This window comes from Carcharhinus amblyrhynchos, chromosome 15 (genome assembly GCF_965287045.1).
Source record: "Carcharhinus amblyrhynchos chromosome 15, sCarAmb.v2.hapA, whole genome shotgun sequence".
NCBI lineage: Eukaryota > Metazoa > Chordata > Chondrichthyes > Carcharhiniformes > Carcharhinidae > Carcharhinus > Carcharhinus amblyrhynchos.
Genome location: NC_137338.1, coordinates 51,097,544 through 51,123,825, shown reverse-complemented (window position 1 = coordinate 51,123,825; position 26,282 = coordinate 51,097,544). Strand labels below are relative to the sequence as shown.

The 26,282-nt window shown below is 44.3% G+C and overlaps 1 protein-coding gene across 1 annotated transcript in view; it reads right to left on the bottom strand.

Annotated features, from left to right (window-relative positions):
* Positions 1–20,942, bottom strand: part of LOC145353298 (glycerol kinase) — a 95,881-nt gene extending 74,939 nt beyond the window's left edge. Inside the window, exon 1 of the mRNA XM_080203920.1 lies at positions 20,740–20,942. Coding sequence (XP_080060046.1) covers positions 20,740–20,799 — 60 coding nt within the window. The 5' untranslated portion in view covers positions 20,800–20,942. The remainder of the gene's footprint in view (positions 1–20,739) is intronic.
* Between the last annotated feature and the right edge of the window lie 5,340 nt (positions 20,943–26,282).

Genomic DNA, 26,282 nt, shown 5'->3' with positions numbered 1-26,282 from the left:
AACAGCAAATAAAATTAATATTGTAAGCAGTCATTTATTTGAGGGAGGAATGTTGATTAGAACACCAGGGCCTTATGTAAGGCCTTAATACAAAAGCATCCATATTTCATCTTTGTATTATGCCAACGGATATTTTGTGTTCAGTTCAACCACGTCTCATCTTCAAGATGACAATAATGGGCCTGATTTTATCAAACATTCGCGCCCAAATCATGGTAAATTCAGGCGTCGGGCCTGTAACACGATCTGCACCCAAAACCGAACAGATCGCGTTTTTACTGACACCCGATTTGGGCGTGGATCCGGACTACACCTCAATCGAGCGGCCCGACGATTTAAATGCATTAGCATGCATTTAAATCAACTTAATGAACCAGGTGCCCAACTCTACCGCCAAATCCCACTGTACCGTCTTCGAATCCATTTCGGATCTGCGCTGTTACCAACCTGCAGAATAAAAATCTGAAGTGGATTCCTATTCTACAGGGGAACCTCCGAAGCCCATCCTCACACCCTTTGCAGACCACTCCCCCCCGCCACCGCTAACCACCCTGGCAGACCTGCCTCCCCATAATCCGAACCCCTTGGGAGGCAGGCACCCTCCCCGCGATCGGACACCCTGGAAGGCAGGACCCCCTCGGCAGAGCACACCCCCCTGCAATCCACCCCCCCCCCCCGCAGCACGGTCAGAACCCCCCCCCCCCCCCCCCCCCACCACTCAGGAGGCAGCACCCCCCCAGAAGTAGGGCCCTCCCTCGGTAGAGCACACCCCCAACCTACCTCAATTGCTGCTTTGGACTGGGGTGAACACAGTAATAAGTCTCACAACACCAGGTTAAAGTCCTGTTGGAAAGTCCTGTTGGACTTTAACCTGGAGTTGTGAGACTTCTTACTACACTCGATGGACAGCCTGCAGCACCTTCCTGGCCTTCTGCTGGAAGGGGGTCAGGCTCAGATGGATCTCTGGTTGGGGAGGGGGTGGGCTCAAATGGATCTCTGGCTGGTGGAGATTCTCCCAAGTCCATCCTCTTTCCACCCTCCACCACCAACCCCCCCTCCCCCACCCCCCAACCAGAGACCGATCTGAGCCCGTTCCCCTTTCCGGCAGATGCCAGCAGGCCACGAAGGTGCTGCAGGCTCTCCAATGAGTGCAGTAAGTAGTCTCACAACACCAGGTTAAAGTGTGTTGTGAGGCTTCTTACTGTGTTTACCCCAGTCCAATGCCGACATCTCCACATCAACAAGTGCAGGTCAGAAGGATGGTGGAGGGAGAGTAGCAATCCAGGTAGTAGGTTGGGGGTGTGCTTTGCCAAGGGGAGGCCTGCCGAGGGGGGAGGTGGTGTGCCAGGGAGCTACCTCATCCTCCCCCAATCTCTCTCTCTCTCCCCCCACGGCTCTCTCTGTTTTGTCTTTTGCGCCCAGGCGTGCTGTTTCAGTTTGTTTCAAACTGCGCATGCACAGTTCAGAGCTCTGATCGTTCTGGCAGCGCTAAGCGCCACCCCACAGTGCGGACCGGATCAGAGCTGTCAAAAAGCGCATGGGAGCGCTAGAACAAGGATTCCGCGCTTGGATCCGTTTTACGTCCAGATCCGGCACTTAGCAGAATGGTAAAATCTGGCCCAATGTGGCATATCCTCACTGTTGAGCTAAAGTGTCAATCTCTACTCTGGTGGGAGCTGAACATTTGAAGAAAACACTCCTTAATTTCCTCTCCTGTACAGGCACACATGGTTATCCAACTTCAGACTAGCATAGCCCTTCCAGTTAGTACAAGCAGCCCACATTCTATTCTGCTCCTTATCTTGTGTGCACAGAGGAAGTATACAGAAAAACCACAAAGCATAATCTGGTAAAAGTCTAGAAACACTAATTGTTGTGTTATCACCTAAAAGTTTGCGTTTTTATAAACAATGGATGTATTTGTGACAACTGTCGTTGCTGTCTGTATTAGGACTCCTGAAAACAACATAGTAAAATGGAAGGCACACCACCAGGTAACAAAGGGTTTCCTCCAACCAACGACGACCTTTACCCCAGACTCTTTGATTTGATATACATTCCAGTGGAACAGGACTCCCGTCTGTGACAGGAGAGGCCCACACCACTGCCACTCCCCCTGCTCAACCCAATCCCTCAGCTCCCCTCTCACACTACACAACACATACACAAACACACACCACACATTACCCGGCAACAAGGTGGAAGTCCATTTCAGATGTTAATGAATGACTATTCCAAATGCATCATTAACATCCTTATCCTCATGTAGCAATAGCGTATTTGCTTCACAATACTTGGAGATTCAGCAGTATAAATGAAAATGTTAACTTGTAACAGCAAAACTAATTTCACGCCAACTTTCCTTCAATTACATAATACCAACTTTGATATTTATCCAGTTGGCATTCACTAGAGATCATTAACTCAAATGTCCAACACCACGGCTAGGATTTTGCAAGTGGATTATCCTACTGCCTTGCACATCCCAGAATCTGACTGAAATGGGTGGATTACAAATTACGTAGGGCCTTAATATAAAAGCATCCATATTTCAGAATAATTCACTGAAAAGAACTGAAAGAATGGCTGATATATTACACTGGCTAAGCTGGGATTCAGAGATCAAGGCACCCCAATCTCAAAGTAACAACTCTTCCTCCCCTTACCCCCATAAACATTGGGTGACGAACAACCCTCCCAACCACTGAAAGAGCAGGGCATCTTCATCTTCGGCCAGGCAAGCAGCAGGGTGACCTGCCACGGCCCCCATGTCCAGTGACATCAGGGCATTTCCATTCCCCAAAGCACGCACATGCCCTCTTCCCTGCATCATTCATCGGGCACATCCCATACATTACCTCCTCAATAGGGCTATACAGGAGCCCCATCTCGGCATAGACAACCTCACACTGCCAACCTGCCATTGACAGGATGCAGCGGACACATACCTCACCACCATGGGGCTATCTTTACCTTTATGCTTCCAGCATTAGTCATCACAATTGGTTTTCATTTTACAAAATTTACAGCATCCCCGCCAGTGTGACATCACACTGGAGCATTCAACACTCCTGGAAGCAACAGGGTTAAGCTGTATAATGATATTAAAATCAAGTTAATTTCATGCAAATCAGGTTCATACGTGGAGGACACAGAAAGTCTGCAGAGAGATTTGGATAGGCTGAGTGAGTGGGCAAGGATCTGGCAGATGGAGTATAATATTGGCAAGTGTGAGATTATCCATTTTGGAAGGAATAATAGTAAAATGGACTATTATTTAAATGGTGAAAAATTACAACATGCTACTGTGCAGAGGGACCTGGGGGTCCGTGTGCATGAATCACAAAAACTCAGTTTGCAGGTGCAGCAGGTGATCAAGAAGGCAAATGGAACGTTGGCCTTTATCGCGAGAGGGATGGAGTATAAAAGCAGGGAGATCTTGCTGCAATTGTACAAGGTACTGGTGAGGCTGCACCTAGAGTACTGTGTGCAATTTTGATCCCCTTATTTGAGAAACGATATATTAGCTTTGGAGGGAATGCAGAGAAGGTTCACCAGGTTGATTCAGGAGATGAGGAGGTTAGCTTATGAGGAGAGATTGAGTAGACTGGACCTGTACTCATTGGACTTTAGAAGGCTGAGGGGAGATCTTATAAAGACATATAAGATAATGAAGGGGCTAGACAGGGTAGAAACAGAGAGATTAGAATGGAAACATGAACTAGAGGGCAGAGTCAATTTAGAACAGAGTTGAGGAGCAATTTCTTCTCCCAGAGGGTAGTGAATCTTTGGAATTCTCTGCCCTTTGAAGCAGTGGAGGCTACCTCGTTAAATGTGTTTAAGTCAAAGGTAAGTAGATTTTTGACCAATAAGAGAATTAAGGGTTATAGAGAGCAGGCGGGTAAGTGGAACTGAACCACTATCTGATCAGCCATGATCTTATTGAACGGCGGGGCAGGCTCGAGGGGCTAGATGGTCTACTCCTGCTCCTATTTCTTATGTTCTTATACCTTAAGTGATTATATTGCTGGGGCAGGGGGTGGGGAGGAGGTCCCATTATGGTCCTCTTATGAGATTTAGCAGCAAATAAATCCTGAATATCGCACCCATGATCTCACTTATTGAGATTTTTGTACATCAGAGTTGCCTAAAGAAATATTTAAATCCCTTTTACATGAAGATGTTCATTGTTAAAGCGATGTTAATAAACAGAGGGAGGTGTCACTGAATTATAGAATGGGATAGCACAAAAGGCAGCCTTTTGACTCACTGTGCATTCGTCAGCTCATTGGTGGAGCTTTCTAATTAATCCCATTTCCCTGCTTTTTACTCTTGGTCCTATATTTATTTAATTCCATTTTCTTCTGACTATTGTTACAAATATGAGATTTATAAGATCTTTATATTCCAGGACTATGAAAAGTCGGGGTTTTCCTTCCTCATTTCTGGGACATGGAAATGGTGGTAGTAACTCAAACAGGAGTCCTCAAAAAGCTGTTATGCCAGCGGGATTTCTCCACTCAATTGCCCTGTCACTGACGTAACGAAAATCCTGACTTTAAAAGGTAAGATCCATATTTGCACCTATTTAACTATGCACATCAGGATTTATGCCTGATAGCCACCACCGCCCACCCACATCCCACCCCACCCCTGACACTAAATTGTCCATTCACGTTAGTTGACACAAATCACAACAGGTTCCCCACGAGATGAACCTGGGGGAGGTGGCAATCTTTTAAGAGCCAAGGTTGCTAGCGGGACAGATTCTGATTGCTAATATGATGTCGAGGGACCCATTCCTTGGATTTGTTTTAGTCAAATGATTAAAAATACAAAGGAGAAAGCAGTGCAGTCAACTGGCTACCCTCTCCTTTTCCCATCCGAGTTGATACTTGGACAAAGGAAATTCGGTAAATTTCACCCTTGGTCTTTAGGATAAAAATGAGAACCATCTGACCTTTCTTGACGTCTCCTTAACAACAGGCCGGGTTGCTGTGGCTGTTAAAGGTTAAAGTGAGGGCCTGGCTGTTTTGTTGGAAGGAAGATGCAATATGTTCACAATTGGAGGCAATGGCAATAACTTCTGTGTTTACAAAGCGATAGCTCGTCTCCAACATCTTGGGAAGGTGTTTAGAACGTCAGGTTGTAAGCCGTTAAGATTTAAACTGCCCACTTACTTCCAAGACGGAATAGAATTTGGGTCTTATATGAAAATACGAATTAGGCCATTCAGCCCTTCAAGCCTGCTTCACCATTCAATAATATCATGGCTGATTGAAATTGCAGTCCAATTTCACATTCCTGCCAGCCCCCAGTAACCTTTTGTTGGGCGGCACCGTAGTTAGCACTCCTGCCTCACAGTGCCAAGTACCCGGGTTCAATTTCAACCTCAGACGGCTGTGCAAGCTCCACACAGACATTCTGCCAGTGCCTGTGTGGGTTTCCTCCCACAGTCCAAAGATGTGTGGGTTAGGTTGGTTGGCCATGCTAAATTGCCAGTTAATGCCAAGGGAATTTGGAGAGTGAATATATGGAGTTACAGGGATAGGACCTGGGTGGGATTGTTATTGGTGCAGGCTCAATGGGCCAAATTGCCTCCTTCAGTACTACAGATTCTATGAGCCCCTTGTTAATTAAGAATCTAACTAGCTTGGCCTTATAGATATTCAATGACTCTGCTTCCACTGTGTTCTGAGGAAGAGAGTTCGAGACTCACGACCTTCAGAGAAAAGAAATCTTCACCGTCTTAAAATGAGCTATCCCTTATTTTTAAACAGTGACCACTTGTTCTAGATTCTCATACAAGAGAAACACCCTCTCCACATCCACACTGACAACACCTCAGAGGATTGTAAAGGTTCTGATCTTACTCTTCTAAATTCTAGTGGATACTAATATAACCTCTCCAATCTTTCCTCATAAGACCCAAATTTTATTCCATCTTGGAAATAAGTGGGCAGTTTAAAGCATAACGGCTTACCAACTGACATTCTGAACACCTTCCCAAGATGTTGGAGACTAGCTATCACTTTGTAAACACAGAAGTTATTGCCATTGCCTCCAATTGTGAACATATTGCATCTTCCTTCCATTCCTGGTATTAGCTAGTAAATCTTCTCTGAACTGCTTCTAACACATTTACCACTTTCCTGAAATAAGAAGACTGATACTGTACACAATACAGTATTCCAGATGTTGAGGCAGGTTCAATAGTAACATTGAAAAAACATTTGGATAAGTACATGGATGGGAAAGGATTAAAGGACTATGGACCAAACATGGGCAATTGGGACTAGCTGGGAGGACACCACGGTCGGCGTGGACTAGTTGGGCTGACGGGCCCGTTTCCATGCTCTATTGCTTTATGACACTATGACTATGTGGTCTCACTAATGCCTTGTACAACCTCCCTGCTTTTTCAATCAATTCCCCTCACACCAACTTATAATATTCTATTAACTTTCTGAATTACTTGTTGTACTTGCACCTTTTGTGAATCCTGAACTAGGACATCCAGATCCCTCTGCACCTCAGAATTTTGCAATCTCTCACCATTTAGATAAGAAGCTTTGTTTCCTGCCATAATAGACTATTTTCATTTGTCCACATTACACAAATTTTTGCCCACTCACTTAACTTATCTATGTCCTATTGTAGCCTGCTTATGTGCTCTTCATAATTTACTTTGCTCCCTATCACTGTCATCTGTTTTCTAAAAGGTCATGGCCCCAACACTGGTCCCTATGGCACATCCTGCCCAACAGAAAAAGACCCATTTATGCCAACTCTGTTCCTGTTAGTTAGCCAGTCTTCCACCTGTGCCAAAATATTATTGTTACATCGTGAGCTTTTATTTTACGCAATAAGCTTTGATGTGGCACCTTACAAAATGCCTTCTGGGAATTTAAGTACAACACATCCCATTTTCCCCTTTATCCACAGCAAATATGACTCCTTCAAAGAACACTAATAAATTGGTTAAATATGATTTCCTTCCACAAAACCATATTGACTCTGCCTAATTGCCTTGAATTCTTCCAAATGCCATGCTATAACATCTTTAATAATGGCTACTAACATTTTCCCTATGACAGATATTAGCCTAACTGGCCTGTAGTTTCCTGAATCTTTTCCCTTTTTAACCAAAAGAGTTACTTTGTTTTCTTCCAATCTGATGGCACCTTTGTAGAATCTAAGGAATTTTGGAAAATTAAAACCAATGCACCAACTATCTCAACAGCCACATCTTTCAAGACGTTATAGTGAAGTCCATCCAGACCAGGGGATTTGTAAGTTCAGAGCTCCAACAATTTTTCCAATAATACATCCCTGGGATTGTAATTTCCCTGGTGATTATAACTTTCGAGAGTTCCTCTCGCCCTTTCACTTCCCAATTTACAGCTATTTCTAGATGTTACTTGTGTTCTCTATAATAAAGACACATGCAACATACCTAAAGAATAGCTTATCAGTAACTACCTGGATAGAAAGCCCATGTGATTCACGCTGCCATGGAAATTAGCTTTGAGGATGGAAGGGTTTCTAACATATCCCTGAAAACTCGTGGATTTAGACAATCTTGCAGGATCCTGGAGTGAGAGCGTCCTGTGCTAGCAGGAAAATCTACAGGGAAACACCTCAACATGAAAGACAGTTCTGAGGTTAAAGGTTACCAGGTTGGAAAAGAAAAGAACACAGAAGCCAAGAGTCACTTTGGGGAGAACTGAATGTCTACCTAAGGGGCAATGTAAAATATATTTTTGGTTCTAATAAAGTAAATGAAGGAAGTTGTTTGGTAGTTTAAAAGAATCAGTTTCCCACACAATGTTTAGACAATACTGCTCGTAGTTTGCTTGTCACAGTAAAAGTATTAAAAAGGAAAATTGTGTTGAGTCATTCTTTCAGCTACTAACTGGAAGAATGGATTTCTTTTAAAAAGCTATTGGTCTCCATGATAATTGTAAAACTGAATGGAATTTCCCAATCTTGCCTGCTTGGCAGGCAGGGGACCATAAGCTAATGTGAAATCAAAAACAGGTTTCCTGGTGGTGAGATGGACTTCAGCAATTGTGTTCTTGGGAATTTAAAGGCAGATTGAGCTTCCTGACGAAAATGTATTAGTATGTTATGCATACTCATTAGAAGAGCAGCCCACCAGAATTAGGTTCCCCAATCCAAATGAAGTACCCTGCCAGTGAGAATTAGAATGCTCACTTTTATGACTGCACATGAGTGGCATGCACTGAGAGAGATACTTCTTCCATGATAAATGGTGAGTTGACACTGCATTATCCTCTGTGAAGTGTGTCAGTAAATGCCAGCCTATGCTTCTGACCAGGTCATGGTAGGACAAGTTGTGTGGAGGATGACCAAGGATGAAAAGAAGGGATAGTGCAGGTGATCCAGGTGCCCTTGAAATCCAATCAGGATGGTGAGTGACTTGGAGGTCAACCCTATGAGGTAATGGCAGGGATGACAACTTCCTGTCTGCCTCCCCCTCAAAGACTGATGGGCTCCTCGTGATGCATACTTAGGTGAGCTGTTCATGGTCAGCTATCTGCCACCCACCCCATGTCCACCCACACACACCCTCCGCCCACCGCCTCTCCCGCCAACACACACGGAAATTGTTCCCACATCCATGCCCACTACCAAACAGACTCCACAATGAATATTTTGGCAAATGTTATTATGAAGTTTGTTTTAACAACTCTTTCAGACAGTGCTTTCCAGAATACAGCAACTTACTGTGTTTAAAGAATGTTTTGTTTGTCATCTCTGGCTCTTTTACTATTCATGTTAATTTGTAAGTATTAGGTACAGGGGAATACTGCTCCACTATCCAATAAAACCACAGATGAATTTTCACATCAATTCCATTTTTTTTTAGCAGGATGTGGTTATCACTGGCTAGACAACCATTTATTGCTCATCTCTAGTTGCCCTCAAGAAGGTAGGGATGAGCTGCCTTCTTAAGCTGCTGCAATCTCAGAGGTATAGGTACACCCACTGTGCTATTAGAATTCCAGGATTCTGACCCAGCGACAGTGAAGAAATGCTAATATATTTCCAATCAGGATGGTGAGTGACTTGGAGGGAATGTCCAGGTGATGGTGTTCTCAGGTGTCAGCTGCTCTTGTCCTTCTAGATAGTAGTGGTCATTAGTTTGGAAGGTGCTGCCTTAGGAATCTTGGTCAGTTCCTATAGCACAGCTTGTAGATGGGATACACAGGTGCCATTGGGGGTGGAGGGATTGAATTTTGTGGAGGAGGTCGAAATTAAGTGGTATTCCTTCAACCTAGTCGATGCCAAGCATAGAAATTCAGAGCTTCAATATGCACAAGTAAGAAACTGCATGACTTTTCAGTCCTAAATGGCCAATCTCTGATCCTCAGACTATGATGTTTATTTCTACTAAGATTTAGAAGTGGACAAATGAAATGATGGAAGAAATTACTATCAAAAATAAGTAATAAAAATGGATTAATAATAAAGAGAAATATAATAAAAGAAATGAAACTGGAGTGGAGCTGGAGAAGTGAATTCATGCTCTGAAATTGTTCAACTCAACGTTCAAACGCGGAGCCTATTCAGGAGATGAGGTGCTGTTTCTCCAGTTTGAGTTGGGCTTTCACTGGAACGTTGCAATAGGCCAAGGATGGATATGTGGAAAATTCCAGCATCTGCAGTATTTTGCTTTTATTATCCACTGCACCCTCCGAACATCCAAATATACTGTGCCACTCAACTAATCTGCTAGAATAATTTTAACATTTACCAAACACAATTTTCTTTCATAAAACTGTAACACTATCTGATTTTCCAATCACCATGCTAGCTTCCAATACAGGGGTGGTTCTTAATATTTTGGCTACTGACCATCTGCAACTGTAAACAAATAGTTTTTCCTAAAAAAAATTATGATTTTAAACAGCTCCATCAAACCTCCTCTTACCTCTCTGTCCTAAAGGACAGCACACCGAGTTTCCCCAGCCTCTCTACCTAACTGAGATCCTTCATCCAAGTACCATTTTGTACCACAAATTGCACTCTCTCTAAAGTCTTGACATTCTTCTTCAAATGTGGTGTTCAGAATTCAACATAATACTGCAGCTGGGACCAAACCAGTGTTTTATAAATGTTTGCTATACTTTATTCCACTAGTAATAAAAACAAGAAATCGATATGCTTTTAATCGTCCTTCTTAACTTGTCCTGCCACCTTCAGAGATTTGTGTCCATCACAAGACCCTATGTCTTTGTTTATATTGCCTTTTCTTATTTTTATTACCAAAATGTACCATATCACACTTGTGTATTAATTTTCACCTGCCATATGTCTGCCTAATTAACTGCCACTGAAGGAGTCTTCACAGCTCTTGCTGACTACTATCTGCTTCAACGTTTACTATATTTTTGAGTTTCAGGTATTTTATGTGATCACGTAAAAGCTGATTTTGTCGAAAATTCGATTTTGTGTACAAGTCAACGTAACAACATTTGGCCGAAAAAACATTTTTTCATGTATCTCATGTGAAAGTCAACGCAGTTATCCTGGTACACCCTCCCCACCTCTTCAAAAAAATTTAATCTAATCAATAGAGTTTCCTCATGCCCAATCTCTACCTCTTCAAAGAATTTAGTCAAACGTGATTTAGTTTCAACAAATGAGTACTGACTTATGTAGATTAATTGCTGATTAAACTTTTAGGTGAAACATTGCTGGCCTAAGTTGCATGTGCGTGCGACTCCGCAATAATTATGAAAATACCACACAGGTTGCTCCCAAGCTATCTCCATAAGTTACAGCATGTGCACGATCTTGCTAAAAAAAAATTAGTAGCATATTACGCTACCAAGTTTATCCCTCTACTTTATTTTAAACAGAAGTTTAATGTTTGCAATCCTGCAGTTCTTTAGCAACAACTCCAAGGTGACTTGAAGATTGCATCTAGAATCCCCACAATTTCCACCTTTCCTTCTTTTGATAACCTAGAATGCATCCCATCTGGATTCGGTAACTTTCTTACTTTACAGATTGCCAACCTTTTTAAGCACTTCTTCTTTATCTATTTCTATCTTAGCCAGTATCATTACTAATTATTATTAATGCTAGAGTGGCAGAAGCCTTTTCTCTTTTGATGACAGATCTAGAGTACTAAGTTAGTACACCTCAACTATGACCTCTGCCTCCATAAGATCTCATTTTGGCCCCTAATCACTTCTTTGACTTCCCTTTTCACTACTTACCTGTTTCAAAAAGTATACTAGCAGCTAATCTATTCTTGGGCTCCCTCTTTGCTTCTCTTATTACCTTCTTTAGGCTCTCTCTGTACTTTTTAACATTTAGCTTGGCTCTCCACTATTACAATTGTCATAAACCTTTCCCAGTCTCTTCGGAAAAGAAAGAAAATTTACACTTGTATAACAATTTTCATGATGATCAGAACGGCTAATGAAGTATTTTTGAAGTGCAGTCACTACTGTCGTGAAGGAAACGCAGCTGCCAATCTGCAAGCTCCCACAATCAGCAATGTCATAATGACATGATAATCTTTTTAATTTAAATGAGAAATAAATATTGTCCCAAACATCTAATCTTCTTCAAAATAGTGTCACAAGATCTTTAACATTCAGAGTGGGCAGAGGGGGCCTTGGTTTAATATAGGATGTGAAAGACAGCACCTCTGTCAGTGCAGTACTTACTCCCTCAGTACTGCATTGGACTGTCAGCCTTGATTTTAATGTTTGATTTTAACCTTCATAACTTTCGCCATCCAGGAAGTTCTAGCTTTCAATGAAGTTAGACCTTCTTCTGTTGAGTATTTTTACACTTGATTGTACTTTGTCTTTTTCTATAATTATTTTAAACTGTAGCTGCACAAGCCAAATGTTTTGCTTCATAGAACCATAGAACATTACAGCACAGAAACAGGCCTTTTGGCCCTTCGTGGCTGTGCCGAACCATTTTTCTGCCTAGTCCCACTGAACTGCACCTGGACCATGTGTGATGTACTGTTACGAGATATGCACTAATCCTCCCCGAGGATAACAGTGATGCTAAAACATATTTTTGAATGACAATAAAAGCTCAAAGAAACACAGGTAAAAAAAAATGGGAAAAAAACCTAGTATTTTAAGTGATCAAGTTCATTACAAGAAATATTGAAATCTGTTGCACAGCTCTGAAATGGAATGCAATGGTGCCAGTTTCCTGCTGGCTCACACTAACCATCAGCAAATGTACTATGAACCCATTTGAAACTTTTGCTGACGTTGCTCCATAACATTATCGACATGGGCGGCACAGTAACACAGTGGTTAGCACTGCTGCTGCACAGCTCCAGAGACCTGGGTTCGATTCCCGGCTCGGGTCACTGTCTGTGTGGAGTTTGCACATTCTCCTCGTGTCTGCGTGGGTTTCCTCCAGGTGCTCCGGTTTCCTCCCACAGTCCAAAAATGTGCGGGTTAGGTTGATTGGCCGTGCTAAAATTGCCCCTTAGTGTCCTGAGAAGTGTAGGTTAGAGGGATTAGTAGGTAAAATATATGCGGGTAGTGCCTGGGTGGGATTGTGGTCGGTGCAGACTCGATGGACCGAATGGCCTCCTTTTGTACTGTAGGGAATCTATGATTTGACAAAATATTGAAATCCTGTATACAAAGGCACTGCTTCCTTCTTAAAACTTATGGCTTCCTTGTTTCAAGCTTTACAATTAATGTATGATTATCTGTGATTCATTCCAATATCGTTTAATCTTTATGGTGCTATCTTCCCCATGCCCCCACTAAAACCTGATAATTAGGTAAACTACACACATACCTGATAAAGATGCACTCCATCTACTAATATTGGCATCATAAAACAATACACTGCAATTACAATCTGTGTTCAAGTTCCCTTTTGTACAATATTTTTGTGTCCCAGTGAATCTGCCCTTTCACCTCTCCTCCCCTGCACCTCCGCCACTCCCCCTCTGCATCCCCCCATCAGTTCTTAAGCCCCCAGTGATTCTAATTGTGCCTGTATCTGGCTCCTCTATGATCCTTCATTTTTTTTTTAGTCACGTCCCCCACTACTTTTTCTGCAAAATAATTTTTTTGGTTTGTTGCTTTCTCTTTCAGCCTGTTGTTCACTTGTGCTTATTCTTGGACTCCAGTGCAAACAGCCGCATTTACCCAATGCCATTTCTATCCCAGGAAAAAATATCAAGACACTACGGAATTCCACAACGTGAGGCCTACAGAGTGCTGAATGGTAGGATAAAGAGAGTGAGGCTCATAGCCAAAGTCAGGAGAAGCAAGCATTTATTGTGGTAAGGGTTGGGAAAGTTTGTGAGGACGGGGAAGGTTTGTGAGCTGGAGGACATTACAAAGACAATTACGAGGCAAGGTCATGAATGGATTTAAACGTCAGGCTAAAATGACATTGAAGAACTAGAAGACAACAGCCTGGATTTTCATCCTGGATGAAGGTAGGAGGAGTTGGGAAAGTTCCACAGGGGAATACGGCTACAAGGATGGGGTTTCCATTGTGGGAGAGGGGCAGGCGTGAGGCTACAGTTGGGTTAACTAACCCAGGGAAAAGGTCAGAGATAACCACAGGGCTTACAGGGTGCCGAGGCAGGCTGTTTAAATGGCCCATTTCAGTGACTTAGGGCTTCGTTTAAGATAAAATAAAAACAGATACAGTCCTCATTCCCCTACACACTCCTCCTGTTCCATCCATTACACCTCATTCCCCTACCAACCTCTCACGCTAAAATATGCTCTTCCGCCTATATGCTTTGATTGTTCAAGTCAAGCTATGCTCATCACCATCCCACTCCCATGGCCCCTCATGCCCTCCATGCCAAGCTTAGGGACTTCCATGCGCATCGGTGCACTTGGGGTCAGTGAACCCTATAATGACAATAGGATGTGCAAAAAAAGCTTCATAAAAGTCATTCATAGCTCTCCATACAGTTGAAAAAAATCTCCTTTTTAGAACATAAGAACATAAGAAATAGGAGCAGGAGTAGGCCATCTAGCCCTTCGAGCCTGCCCCGCCATTCAATAAGATCATGGCTGATCTGTCGTGGCTCAGTTCCACATTCCCGCCCTCTCCCCATAACCCTTAATCCCCTCGCTTATCAAAAACCCATCAACCCGCGTCTTAAAAATATTTAGCGAGGCAGCCTCCACCACTTCAACGGGCAGAGAATTCCAGAGATTCACCACCCTTTGAGTGAAGAAGTTCCTCCTCAACTCCGTTCTAAACTGCACCCCCCTTTATCTTAAGGCTGTGCCCCCTAGTCCTACTGTCCTTTCTGAGCGGGAAGAGTCTCTCCACCTCTATCCTATCCATCCCATTCATCATCTTATATGTCTCAATGAGATCTCCCCTCATTCTTCTAAACTCTAACGAGTACAAGCCTAGTTTATTCAGCCTCTCCTCATAGCTCAACCCCCTCAACTCCGGTATCAGCCTAGTAAACCTCCTCTGCACTCCCTCCAAGGCCAAAATATCCTTGCATAAGCACGGCGACCAAAACTGCACACAGTACTCCAGCTGCGGCCTCACCAATGCCCTATACAGCTGCAGCAAGACCTTCCTACTTTTATATTCAATCTCCCTCGCTATGAAGGCCAGCATCCCATTCGCCTTCCTGACCACCTGCTGCACCTGCAGGCTGGGTTTTTGCGACTCATGCACAAGGACCCCGAGGTCCCTCTGCACTGTCGCCTGCTGCAGTTTTTCGCCACGTAAGTAATAGTCCTTCCTACCATTATTCCTACCAAAGTGGACCACCTCGCACTTGCCAACATTAAATTCCATTTGCCAGTTCCTGGCCCATTCGCCCAGCCTATCTAGATCCTTCTGCAGACTCTCCACACCCTCCGCGCAATTTGCCGTTCCACCAATCTTGGTGTCATCAGCAAATTTCGACACCATACACTCGGTTCCCTCCTCCAGATCATCTATATAAATGGTAAATAGTTGAGGCCCCAGCACCGACCCCTGGGGCACTCCACTAGTCACCAATCGCCAATCCGAATAGCACCCATTAACCCCCACTCTCTGCCTCCTATTTGACAACCAATCCTCTATCCACGCTAACACCCTACCCCCAACTCCATGCCCCGTTACCTTCTGCAATAATCTCTTGTGAGGTACCTTGTCAAACGCCTTCTGAAAATACTACAGGGTAATAAAGGTCCAGAACCTTTATAATTTCAATAGCTGAAATTGCAAGCATTTGATCTCATAAGAACATAAGAAGTAGGAGCAGGAGTAGGCCATCTGGCCCTTTGAGCCTGCCCCGCCATTCAATAAGATCATGGCTGATCTGAAGTGGATCAGTTCCACTTTCCCGCTTTCTCTCCATAAACCTATCTACCCGTGTCTTAAATATATTTCGCGAGGTAGCCTCCACCACTTCAACAGGCAGAGAATTCCAGAGATTCACCACCCTTTGAGTGAAGAAGTTCCTCCTCAACTCTGATCTAAACTGCACCCCCCCTCCCCTTATCTTGAGGCTGTGCCCTCTAGTCCTGTTGTCCTTTCTGAGCGGGAAGAATCTCTCTACCCCTACCCTATACATCCCCTTCATTATCTTAGATGTCTCTATAAGATCCCCCCTCATCCTTCTTAACTCCAACGAGTACAGACCCAGTCTATTTAGTCTCTCTTCATAGTCCAACCCCCTCATCTCCAGTATCAGCCTAGTGAACCTCCTCTGCACTCCCTCCAAGGCCAAAATATCCTTGCGCAAGTGCGGCAACCAAAACTGCACACAGTACTCCAGCTGCGGCCTCACCAATGCCCTGTACAGTTGCAGCAAGACCTCCCTGTTTTCATATTCTATCCCCCTCGCTATAAAGGCCAGCATCCCATTTGCCTTCTTGATCACCTGCTGCACCTGCAGACTGGGTTTTTGCAACTCATGCACAAGGACCCCCAGGTCCCTCTGCACCGTAGCATGCTGCAGCTTTTCGCCCTTTAAATAGTAATCGCTCCTACTATTATTCCTGCCAAAGTGGATAACCTCACACTTGCTAACATTGTACTCCATCTGCCAACCTCTCTTAACCTTGTGCATAGAAACATTGTGCACTGACAGAAGAGAACAGACCTATCATGCAATGTTGTCTCTGGGGCTCAGGTGCAGATTCTCAAGCAAGCCTCATTATGTATTCTTGACTGAGAACCCAAAAATCCATTAGAGTACAAAAACACCCAAGAGAAAGCACTAGAGAAACTTTGTTTTTGACAGTCCTGGTTCTCTGATCTCTGCTGTCAATTTCACAATGTTAATTTACAGAAGGTTAACAGCTTTCAAATTCTTGCAGTTGCAGCTATTGAAACTTCAAAGGATCTCCAAGATTGACAGTTTTATTGTCTTATGGTAAGATTACTTTTCTAACATAGCACAAAGTTAGGAATGAATGGCTATTCCTTTAAAGCTTTTTCTAAAAGCACATCCTATTGTCAGAACACTGTTAATTGGTTCAATACAGTGTATATTGGATCAATGGGCATGGAAATGCCAGAGCTTTGAAAAGGGGTTATGGGGGTACAAGTCGAGTGGAGGAGGAGGAGCATAACTTGGCATGGACGGCATGAGGAGTCTTTCTGGAGTACTTTTAAAAGATCCCTCATAAAATATGATAGACATCTCTGAAAATATGGCTGGCTGCATGGAATTTGCAGAGGACTAGGGCATGACTTTCTCCGGAATGCAGTCAGCTAGGTGGGCAGTGCAGGGTACGGGCTTGCAACCTAAATCCTCAGAAGACAGTCCTGAAAATTAAAAAGACTGGAAATAGGATCCGAAATCCCAGAATCAGATCCTAGCTGCTGTTTTAAAGGGTTCCTGAGTCATCTTGATTTGGTGAAAATCCAATTCAATAAAGACCAATGCAGCGTCAATGTCAAGCCAGCCTTTACTTTGAATCCCTATTTCCTCAGTCTAATTCAACAGGGTGCCCAGCTAGGCTACTTCGGAAAGTAATGATACGTGATAGCAGTACAACATCATATAGGTCAGAGTGAGTAAGGAGAACAGGTTTTCTTTTCCAAATGCTTTAGTGAACTAATTCTTACTGCAATTCAACAGCATTGTGGTCACTTTTAGTGATGGCAGCTTTTCATTCCAGATTTGTAAACTGAATTCAAATTCTTAATTGTCAAAGTGGGACCTGAATTCAGCCTCGGGGTTACATTTTGAGTGAAGCCAAATTTTCTAAACGCCCAGGATTGTACATTTTACAAAGACCTGGTGAAGTTCGGGACTGTATAATTGCTTCAATAAATGGTAAAATGTTTCAGTTTTGGGAGACTTCCTGTCCCGATTCTGGCAGACTTCACAGATTTTACAGAACGTATGCAACCCTTTGCAGGTTTAGTTAAATAAAAAAAAACTTTTAAAGTTGAAATAAAGGTTTCTAACACGATAAGCAACATCAACCGCAGTGGAAAATAATGGTGCACACAATAAACAATTGTCTTGCCACACTGGGACAGAAAGTCCTGGGAACAATTCTCAATACATCAGCACTCAACAACATGCACCTTTCACAGCTTTCATCGCTGACGATGTACTTGTTGGCCCTCTGGCTCATCAAATCTGTTACTGTTCAGGCAAATGGTTTTAATTAAAATCACAGCAACACTTATTCTGCATACATGCCACAGCGACAAAATACATGACAACCACCCCAGCCCCTTGTCAAGAGAGGCGTGTTAATAATGTCAGCCAAAATACAACAAATAATCTCTCCCCAGAACACGTGGGGCGTCTTGCACCCAGGATGGGACAGGACATCCATTTCAATTGGGAGCCCTGCAGAGTTGGAGCAGCAATGAAATTGGAGCAGTCCTGCAGAGTAGCTTCACTTTTGGGAGAAATAAAGGACATGTGGAGGACTTATTATGGTTCCTAGGAATGTTCCTTACGATGTGGGGATGCCGGCATTGGGCTGGGGTAAACGCAGTAAGAAGTCTGACTACACCAGGTTTAAGTCCAACCGATTTATTTGATAGTAAACTCACAAGCTTTCGAGGTTTCCCTCTTCGTCAGGTAAATGGAGAGTTCTGGCCTCAGACAGAGCATATAACAGCACAGACAGTTTACAGATTACCGATTAGAATGCGAATCTTTACACCTAACCTGCTATTCAAGTCTTAAAGTGGCTAACAATGTGAGTGGAAGGAGCACTGAGCACAGGTTAAAGAGATGTGTACAGTAAGTGAGGTTTTGCAAACCCAGGTAAGTCATGGGAGTTACAGATAGTGCGACATGAACCCAAGATCCCTTTTGAGACCGTCCTCATGTGTGCGGAACTTGGCTATCAGTCTCTGCTCAGCGACTCTGCGCTATCGTGTGTCGTGAAGACCGCCTTGGAGAATGCTTACCCGAAGGTCAGAGGCCGAATGCCCGTAACCACTGAAGTGTTCACCAACAGGAAGGGAACAGTCTTGCCTGGTGATTGTCGAGCGATGTTCATTCATCCATTGTCGTAGCATCTGCGTGGTCCCCCCCCAATGTACCATGCTTTGGGACATCCTTTCTTGCAACGTATTAGGTAGGCAACGTTGGCTGAGTTGCAAGAGTATGTACCGTGTACCTGGTGGATGGTATTCTCATGTGTGATGATGTCATCCGTGTCGATGATCCGGCATGTCTTGCAGAGGTTGCTGTGGCAGGGTTCTGTGGTATTGTGGTCACTGTTCTCCTGAAGGCTGGGTAGTTTGCTGCGAACAATGGTCTGTTTGAGGTTGTGCGGTTGTCTGAAGGTAAGAAGTGGGGGTGTGGGGATGGCTCTGGTGAGATGTTCGTCTTCATCAATGATATGTTGAGGACTCTGGAGAAGATGTCGTAATTTCTCCGCTCCGGGGAAGTACTGGACGACGAAAGATACTCTGTCCACCATGTCCCGTGTTTGTCTTCTGAGGAGGTTGGTGCGGTTTTCCACTGTGGCGCATCGGACCACAATGTCTTCACCTTCAAAAACCAGTTTTTCATCCAGATACATGGAACAACCTTGGGGACCAAATTCGCACCTCGATTTGCCAACATCTTCATGCACAGGTTCGAACAAGACTTCTTCAACTGATGCTATACACTAGATACATCAATGACATTTTCTTCCTTTAGACTCATGGTGAACAATCACAGAAACAACTATATGATGATATCAACAAGTTCCACCCCACCATCAGACTCACCATGGACTATTCTCCAGAATCGGTTGCATTCTTAGACACACGCATGTCCAGCAAGGACGGTCACCTCAGCACCTCACTGTACCACAAGCCCACAATCTCACAATGCTCTACTTCTCCAGCTTCCACCCTAAACACGTTAAAGAAGCCATCCCGTATGGACAAGCCCTCCGTATACACAGGATTTGCTCAGATGAGGAGGATTGTGACAGACCCCTCCAGACACTGAAGGATGCCTTCATAAGAACAGGATATGGCGCTCAACTCATCGATCAACAGTTGCAATGTGCCACAGCGAAAAACTGTACCGAACTCCTCAGAAGACAAACACGGGACACGGTGGACAGAGTACCATTCGTTGTCCTGTACTTCCCCGGAGCGGAGAAGCTACGACATCTTCTCCAGGGTCTTCAACATATCATTGATGAAGACGAACATCTCACCAGGGCCATCCCCACACCCTCACTTCTTGCCTTCAGACAACCGCACAACCTCAAACAGACCATTGTTCGCAGCAAACTACCCAGCCTTCAGGAGAACAGTGACCACAATACCACACAACCCTGCCACAACAACCTCTGCAAGGCATGCCGGATCATCGACACGGACGACATCATCACACGTGAGAATACCATCCACCAGGTACACAGTACATACTCTTGCAACTCGGCCAACGTTGTCTACTTAATAACGTTGCAAGAAAGGATGTCCTGAAGCATGGTACCTTGGGGAGACCATGCAGATGCTACGACAACGGATGAATGAACATCGCTCGACAATCACCAGACAAGACTGTTCCCTTCCTGTTGGCGAACACTTCAGTGGTCACGGGCATTCGGCCCCTGACCTTTGGGTAAGTATTCTCCAAGGCGATCTTCACGACACACGACAGCGAAGAGTCGCTGAGCAGAGACTGATAGCCAAGTTCCGCACACATGAGGACGGTCTCAACAGGGATCTTGGGTTCATGTCGCACTATCTGTAACCCCCACGACTTGCCTGGGTTTGCAAAACCTCACTTACTGTACTGTCTGGAGACAATACACATCTCTTTAAACTGTGATCAGCACCCCTTCCACTCACATTGTTAGCCACTTTAAGACTTGAACAGCAGGTTAGGTGTAAAGATTCGCATTCTAATCAGTAATCTCTGAACTGTCTGTGCTTCATATGCTCTGTCTGAGGCCAGAACTCTCCATTCACCTGACAAAGAGGGAAACCTCAAAAGCTTGTGAGTTTACTACCAAATAAATAATAAGGACTTAAACCTGGTGTTGTCAGACTTCTTACAATGTTCCTTACAACAGCAGAGAAATTGATAGTCTACAATATGGAATGATTTAGCTCACAGCCTCCCTGCTAGAGCAGCTGACGGTCAATGAAAGGTTAGGTTTGTGCGTATTTGGACGGGGATAAACCCTCTCTGGGGTCACCCTGTATAAGTTTCTCAATGGCAGGTGGGAGGAAGGGTTGATCGCCTCCCCTGGTTCATCCGGGCTGACAAGGATTGATTTTTAAGAGCGGTGTACTCACTAGGAACCGAGAAGAGCTGGTCCCCTGATCGATAGCACCAACCAGAGGTCCCGTTGCCATGCTGGTGGTCAATGAGGTTGAAAGCGGCGCCTGAAGAAAAAACCCCGATCGTCTCCGCAGCAACCAAGTGGATCAGGCGCTGACCCCGTCTCCAGAGCGACCGCTTTGTCACGCCGCCGCTGCCATTGTCCCAGCTCACAGCTCGGCGGCCCCGCCCCCTCCATCACTCCGGCAATGGCGCTGGCGCTGGCGCCGGCGCCGCCCCCTCCGTCACCCCGGAAATGGCGCCGGCCCCGCCCCCTCCATCACCCTGGCAACGGCGCCTTTCCCGCCCTCTCCATCGCCACGGCAGTGACGCCGGCCCCGCCCCCTCCATCATCTCGGCAGGGCCGCCGCCCCGGCCCCCTCCGCAGCATAGGCAGTGGCGCCGGCCCCGCCTCTTGGGGGAAGTGCGCCCCGTCGCCTCGGCAACGGCGCGGAACCATTCAACCAGCAAAGGCGGCGTCAGCAGGCAGCCGATGGCAAGGCGGAGGAGTTGCCCCGTCCCCCCGCCCCCGACTCTTCCCCAGCGCGTGGGAGGCGGAGAGGTGGCAGGAAAGTGAATGGGTCTTTACCAGCGGGCTGCGAGCTGGAGCGGTGCCAACTACCCGCCGCAGTGAAAAGCAGCAGAGGAGGTTTCGTGGGCCGGGCTTCCAGGCTGACTGCGAAAGGCCCGTCCTCCGTCCTGATCCCTTACCGGATGAACAGAAATTTCCACCCAGTCCGTGTTGACAAATTTGATTTAATTTATTATTATCACATGTATTGGGATACATTGAAAAATATTGTACACTATATATACAAAACATACTGTTCATAGAGTACATAGGGGAGAAAGAAAGGAGAGGCTGCAGATTATATGATGTGGAGATGCCGGCATTGGACTGCGGTAAACACAGAAGTCTCACAACACGAGGTTAAAGTCCAACAAGTTTATTTGGTAGCAAAAGCCACTAGCTTTCAGGGGCCTGCCCCTTCACCACTCGAGTGGGCGTTCTGATCACAAACAGGGCATATAAAGTCACATACACAGTTTACAGAATACTGATCAGAATGCGAGGCTTTACAGCTAATCAGGTCTTAAAGGTACAGACAATGTGAGTGGAGATTGCATTAAGCACAGGTTAAAGAGATGTGTATTGTCTTCAGACAGGACAGTAAGTGAGATTTTGCAAGCTCAGGCAAGTCGTGGGGGTTACAAATAGTGTGACATGAACCCAAGATCCTGGTTGAGGCTGTTCACATGTGTGTAGAACTTGGTTATCAGTCTCTGCTCAGTGACTCTGCGCTGTTACATGTCATGAAGGCTGCCTTGGAGAACGTTTACCTGAAGATCAGAGGCTTTGGAGAGACCATGCAGACGCTACAACAACGGATGAATGAACACCGCTCGATAATCACCAGGCAAGACTGTTCTCTCCCTGTTGGCGAACACTTCAGCGGTCACAGGCATTCAGTCTCTGATCTTCGGGTAAACTTTCTCCAAAGCGGCCTTCACCACACATGACAGTGCATAGGCGCTGAGCATAGATTGATAGCCAAGTTCTGCACGTGAGGATGGCCTCAACTGGGACCTTGGGTTCATGTCACACTATTTGCAGCCCCCATGACTTGCCTGGGCTTACAAAATCTCACTTACTGACCTGTCTGGAGACAATACACATTTCTTTAACCTGTGCTTAATGCAATCTCCACTCACATTGTCTGCACTTTTAAGACTTGATTAACTGTAAAGACTCACATTCTAATCAGTATTCTGTAAACTGTGTATGTGACTTTATATGCCCTGTTTGTGATCAGAACTCCCCACTCACCTGATGAAGGGGCAGAGCCCCGAAAGCCAGTGGTGTTTGCTACCAAATAAACCTGTTGGACTTTAACCTGGTGTTGTGAGACTTCTTACTCAGTATAGTGTTGGTCATAGCTACAGTGTAGAAAAAAATCAACTTAATATATAGGTAAAGGCAAAATACTGTGAATGCTGGAATCTGGCAAAGGATCTTCCAGACTCAACGATCGCTCTATTCTCTCTCCACAGATGCTGTGAGGCCTTTCCAGCATTTTCCGTTTTTTGTTTCAACTTAATACGTGATCGGTCCATTCAAAAGTCAGATGACAGCAGGGATGAAGCTGTTCTTGAGTCAATTGATACATAATCTCAGAACAGGATTCTCCTGTATTTTTTACATTTTTCATGTGAATAGTAAAAGAGCCAGATGTGACAAAGGGAACATTTTTTAAACACAGTGAGTTGCTGCAATCTGGAAAACACTGCTTGAAAGAGTTGTGAAAGCAGACTTGATAATAATATTTTCCAGAATATTCATTCTGGAGTCTATTTAGGTGGTGCACATGGACATCGGGATGATTTCAGCGTTGGGGTGGGGGGGGAGGGGGTTTGATTGATTCATTGTCACTTGTATTGGGATACAATGAAACGCATTAAGTCCAAAACCTTTCATTAGAACTGGGACATGTTAGAATGCATAAGGCTTTACGCGAGTGAAATGGAAGAAGGTGGAAAAATAACAAGAGGGAACTTCTGTGAAAGGGTGGATGACACGTGTGATTAGAATTATAAAACTTTGGAGGAGTTGAAACAAAGAGGGTGGTAATGGGACAATAAAGGACAAAAGATGTCTATATAACTGATTGAAAGTTGCTATCCAAAAAGATATGAAACATTGCAATGCTTTTCTTTGTTACCCATATCCTAACTTGCACCAAGCCACATTCACTCGCTTCCCCATTCCCCAGACTCACAATCCTATATTTGCTTCCAGACTGGCAAAGACTCAACTTTAAACCGTTCCTCACTATTTTTAGATTCCTCCATGGCTCCCACCTTCTCTATCTCTGTAACTTCCTCTAACCCTCTGAGATCTTTGCTCCTCCAATACTGGCTACTTATGTATACCCAGTTTTCTTCCCTTCCTCAATTGGCACCTCCATGCCTCCTATACCTTGGTCCCAGGGTCTGAAATTCTCCCCTAAAAACTCTCTCTGTTCTTTTAAGATGCTCCTTAAAATGCTTTGGTCACCAATCACCTTGCGGATACTGAAAGGATTATTCCTTTCCTGAGGGAACCTAGAACCATGAGGCACAGTTTAAAAACAGGAAGATTGCACATCAAAATGATGAGAATGTTGGAGGGGAACTTCTAGGTCCCCATACATCTGCTGTCCTTGCCCTTTTAGATCTGGAATGTGCTGTCTAAGGAGCCTTGGTGAGTACCTGCAGTGCATCTTGTAGATGGTACACACTGCTGCTGATGTACATTGGTTGTGCAGATGAGGAAGGATTTCTTCTCTCAGAGGGTCGTTATAGTCTTTGGAATTTATTTCCAAGAGAGCGGTGGAGGCTGGATCATTGAATATATTCAAAAATAAGTAAAACAGGGTTTTGATCTACAAGGGAGACCAAGATAATGGGCATCAGGTAAGAACGTGAAGTTAAGGCTATAGTCAAATCAGTCATGAAGCAGGCTTGAAATGCTGAATGGCCAACTCCTGTTTCTTACAATATTTGTAATGTATTTGTAACCATCTTTGGTATTTATGTGGCACTAATGCTACTTGCCACTTGCCGTCCAAGCCTGCTTATTGTCCAGATCCTGTTTGTCATGATTCCAACCCAGTAAGAAGTCTTACAACACCAGGTTAATGTCCAACCGACTTATTTGATAGTAAACCCACAAGCTTTCGGGGTTTGCCCCTTCGTCAGGTGAGTGGCGAGTTCTGGTCTCTGGTGTTTACCCCAGTCCAATGCTGGCATCTCCATATCATGATTCCAACCAGCAAAGAGTTTCCCCCAGTATTATTGGGACTCCTTGATGCCACAGTCAGTCAAGTATGGCCTTGATATCATGGGAGTCACTCTTACTTCACTTCCATGTAAATGAGTTTATGTAGAAACTCAAGGAAAATAAAACACTTTGTAAAATAGAAACAATTGTGAGCACAATTTGTCTCTGAATCACCAATTGCAACTGAAGCAGAAAATTAATCTATGTGAGATTTAACCTATGTGAATTTGTCATTAAGCTTGTGGAAATTTAACTGCAAGGAAATAACCCAATTTAAAATACATGCAGTGAATGTCAATCAAATGTGTTGCATAGCCTCCCTTAACTCGTGAAACCACTGTTCCACTACTGTTGCCAATTTTGTATCATATTTCTACAACTGAAATATCAGTTCAGTAATAAGACATATATTTCAAGTGTGCGTATTGAAGATGATGTAGGCATGGTGCAGGACAGGATGTTACAATTATGATGCTCCAGAGTTTTTGGCAGCTGATTAAGTCATCCTCGCAGCTAAGAGAACCACAGCAGAGAAGACAATAGGCTCAAACATAATAAGCAAACTGCTTTTAGAATGGATGCTTGCTGTGTCAGTTCCCATTTGTGGGCCTGCTTAATGTAGGCTTAGTAAGAAATCTCACAACACCAGGTTAAAGTCCAACAGGTTTATTTGGCAGCACAAGCATTCAGATTGTTGCTCCTCGAACTTTAATCTGGTGTTAGGAGACTTCTTATTGTGCTTATCTCAGTCCAACGCTGGCATCTCCACATAATGTAAGCTTGCCAGGCTAAAATCTACTCAGCAGCCATATTTAGTAAATTGTGCTTTGGAAACCAGCAAGCAACCCTCTACAGATAAAATCAAATAAGAGAAATTCCTCTTAAGGAATATCATCTGTCAATGATATTCTGTAATTAATATTCTCACAAATCACATACTTCAAAGCAGGCCAGGCAATGCATTACTTGTTGATGTTATATCTTGCCACTATAGAGTCATTTGGAAGTCACTAAGAAATCACAGGTCTGATTTTCCTGGAGCAGACATCTTGCAATGTGCCTCAAATAAAAACAGAAAATGCAGGTGTTGTCTATAATGTTAGACACTGTGACAAATTTATACTAAAACTCGTCTATCCAAGTGCTCTTAGTGATGAGATGAACAAAAGAAAAGAGTTGATTCACAGTTTAACTCAATTTTATTAACAAATCATTATCATATAGACTCTATACAAAACGAACCCTCAATTCCCACAAAAACTTAATACTTTATGCTATCTGTCTGAGATTTCTGATAATACTTGTGTTAATTGATGATCTGCCAGATCGGGTTCGCTGAGCTCTGTCATCTCTCAAACTCTTCATGAAGGTTGGTCTTGGATACCTCTTCCATCATCATTGGGCCTCTGCTTGGTCTTTGCTATAGGTTGAGTCTTTGTTGGGGGTCAAGTCGAGCCTTCACTCAGGGTCAAATCAAGTCTTCACTGGGGGTTGAGTCTAGTCTTCACTGGGGATGGCCTCCAGGTTTCTTGTTTCCCTTCTTTGCACCCTTCAGGAAGATTCTCTGGCTTCCAGCCAATGAGGCCACTGGGCAGGGGTCACAGCACCCAACGGAATTACCAATTCTAGATATGGTGAACGCTAGGGCCTCCATGGTGTCTAGCATCACATGCACAGGGTGTGCATAGCACCTCGCCA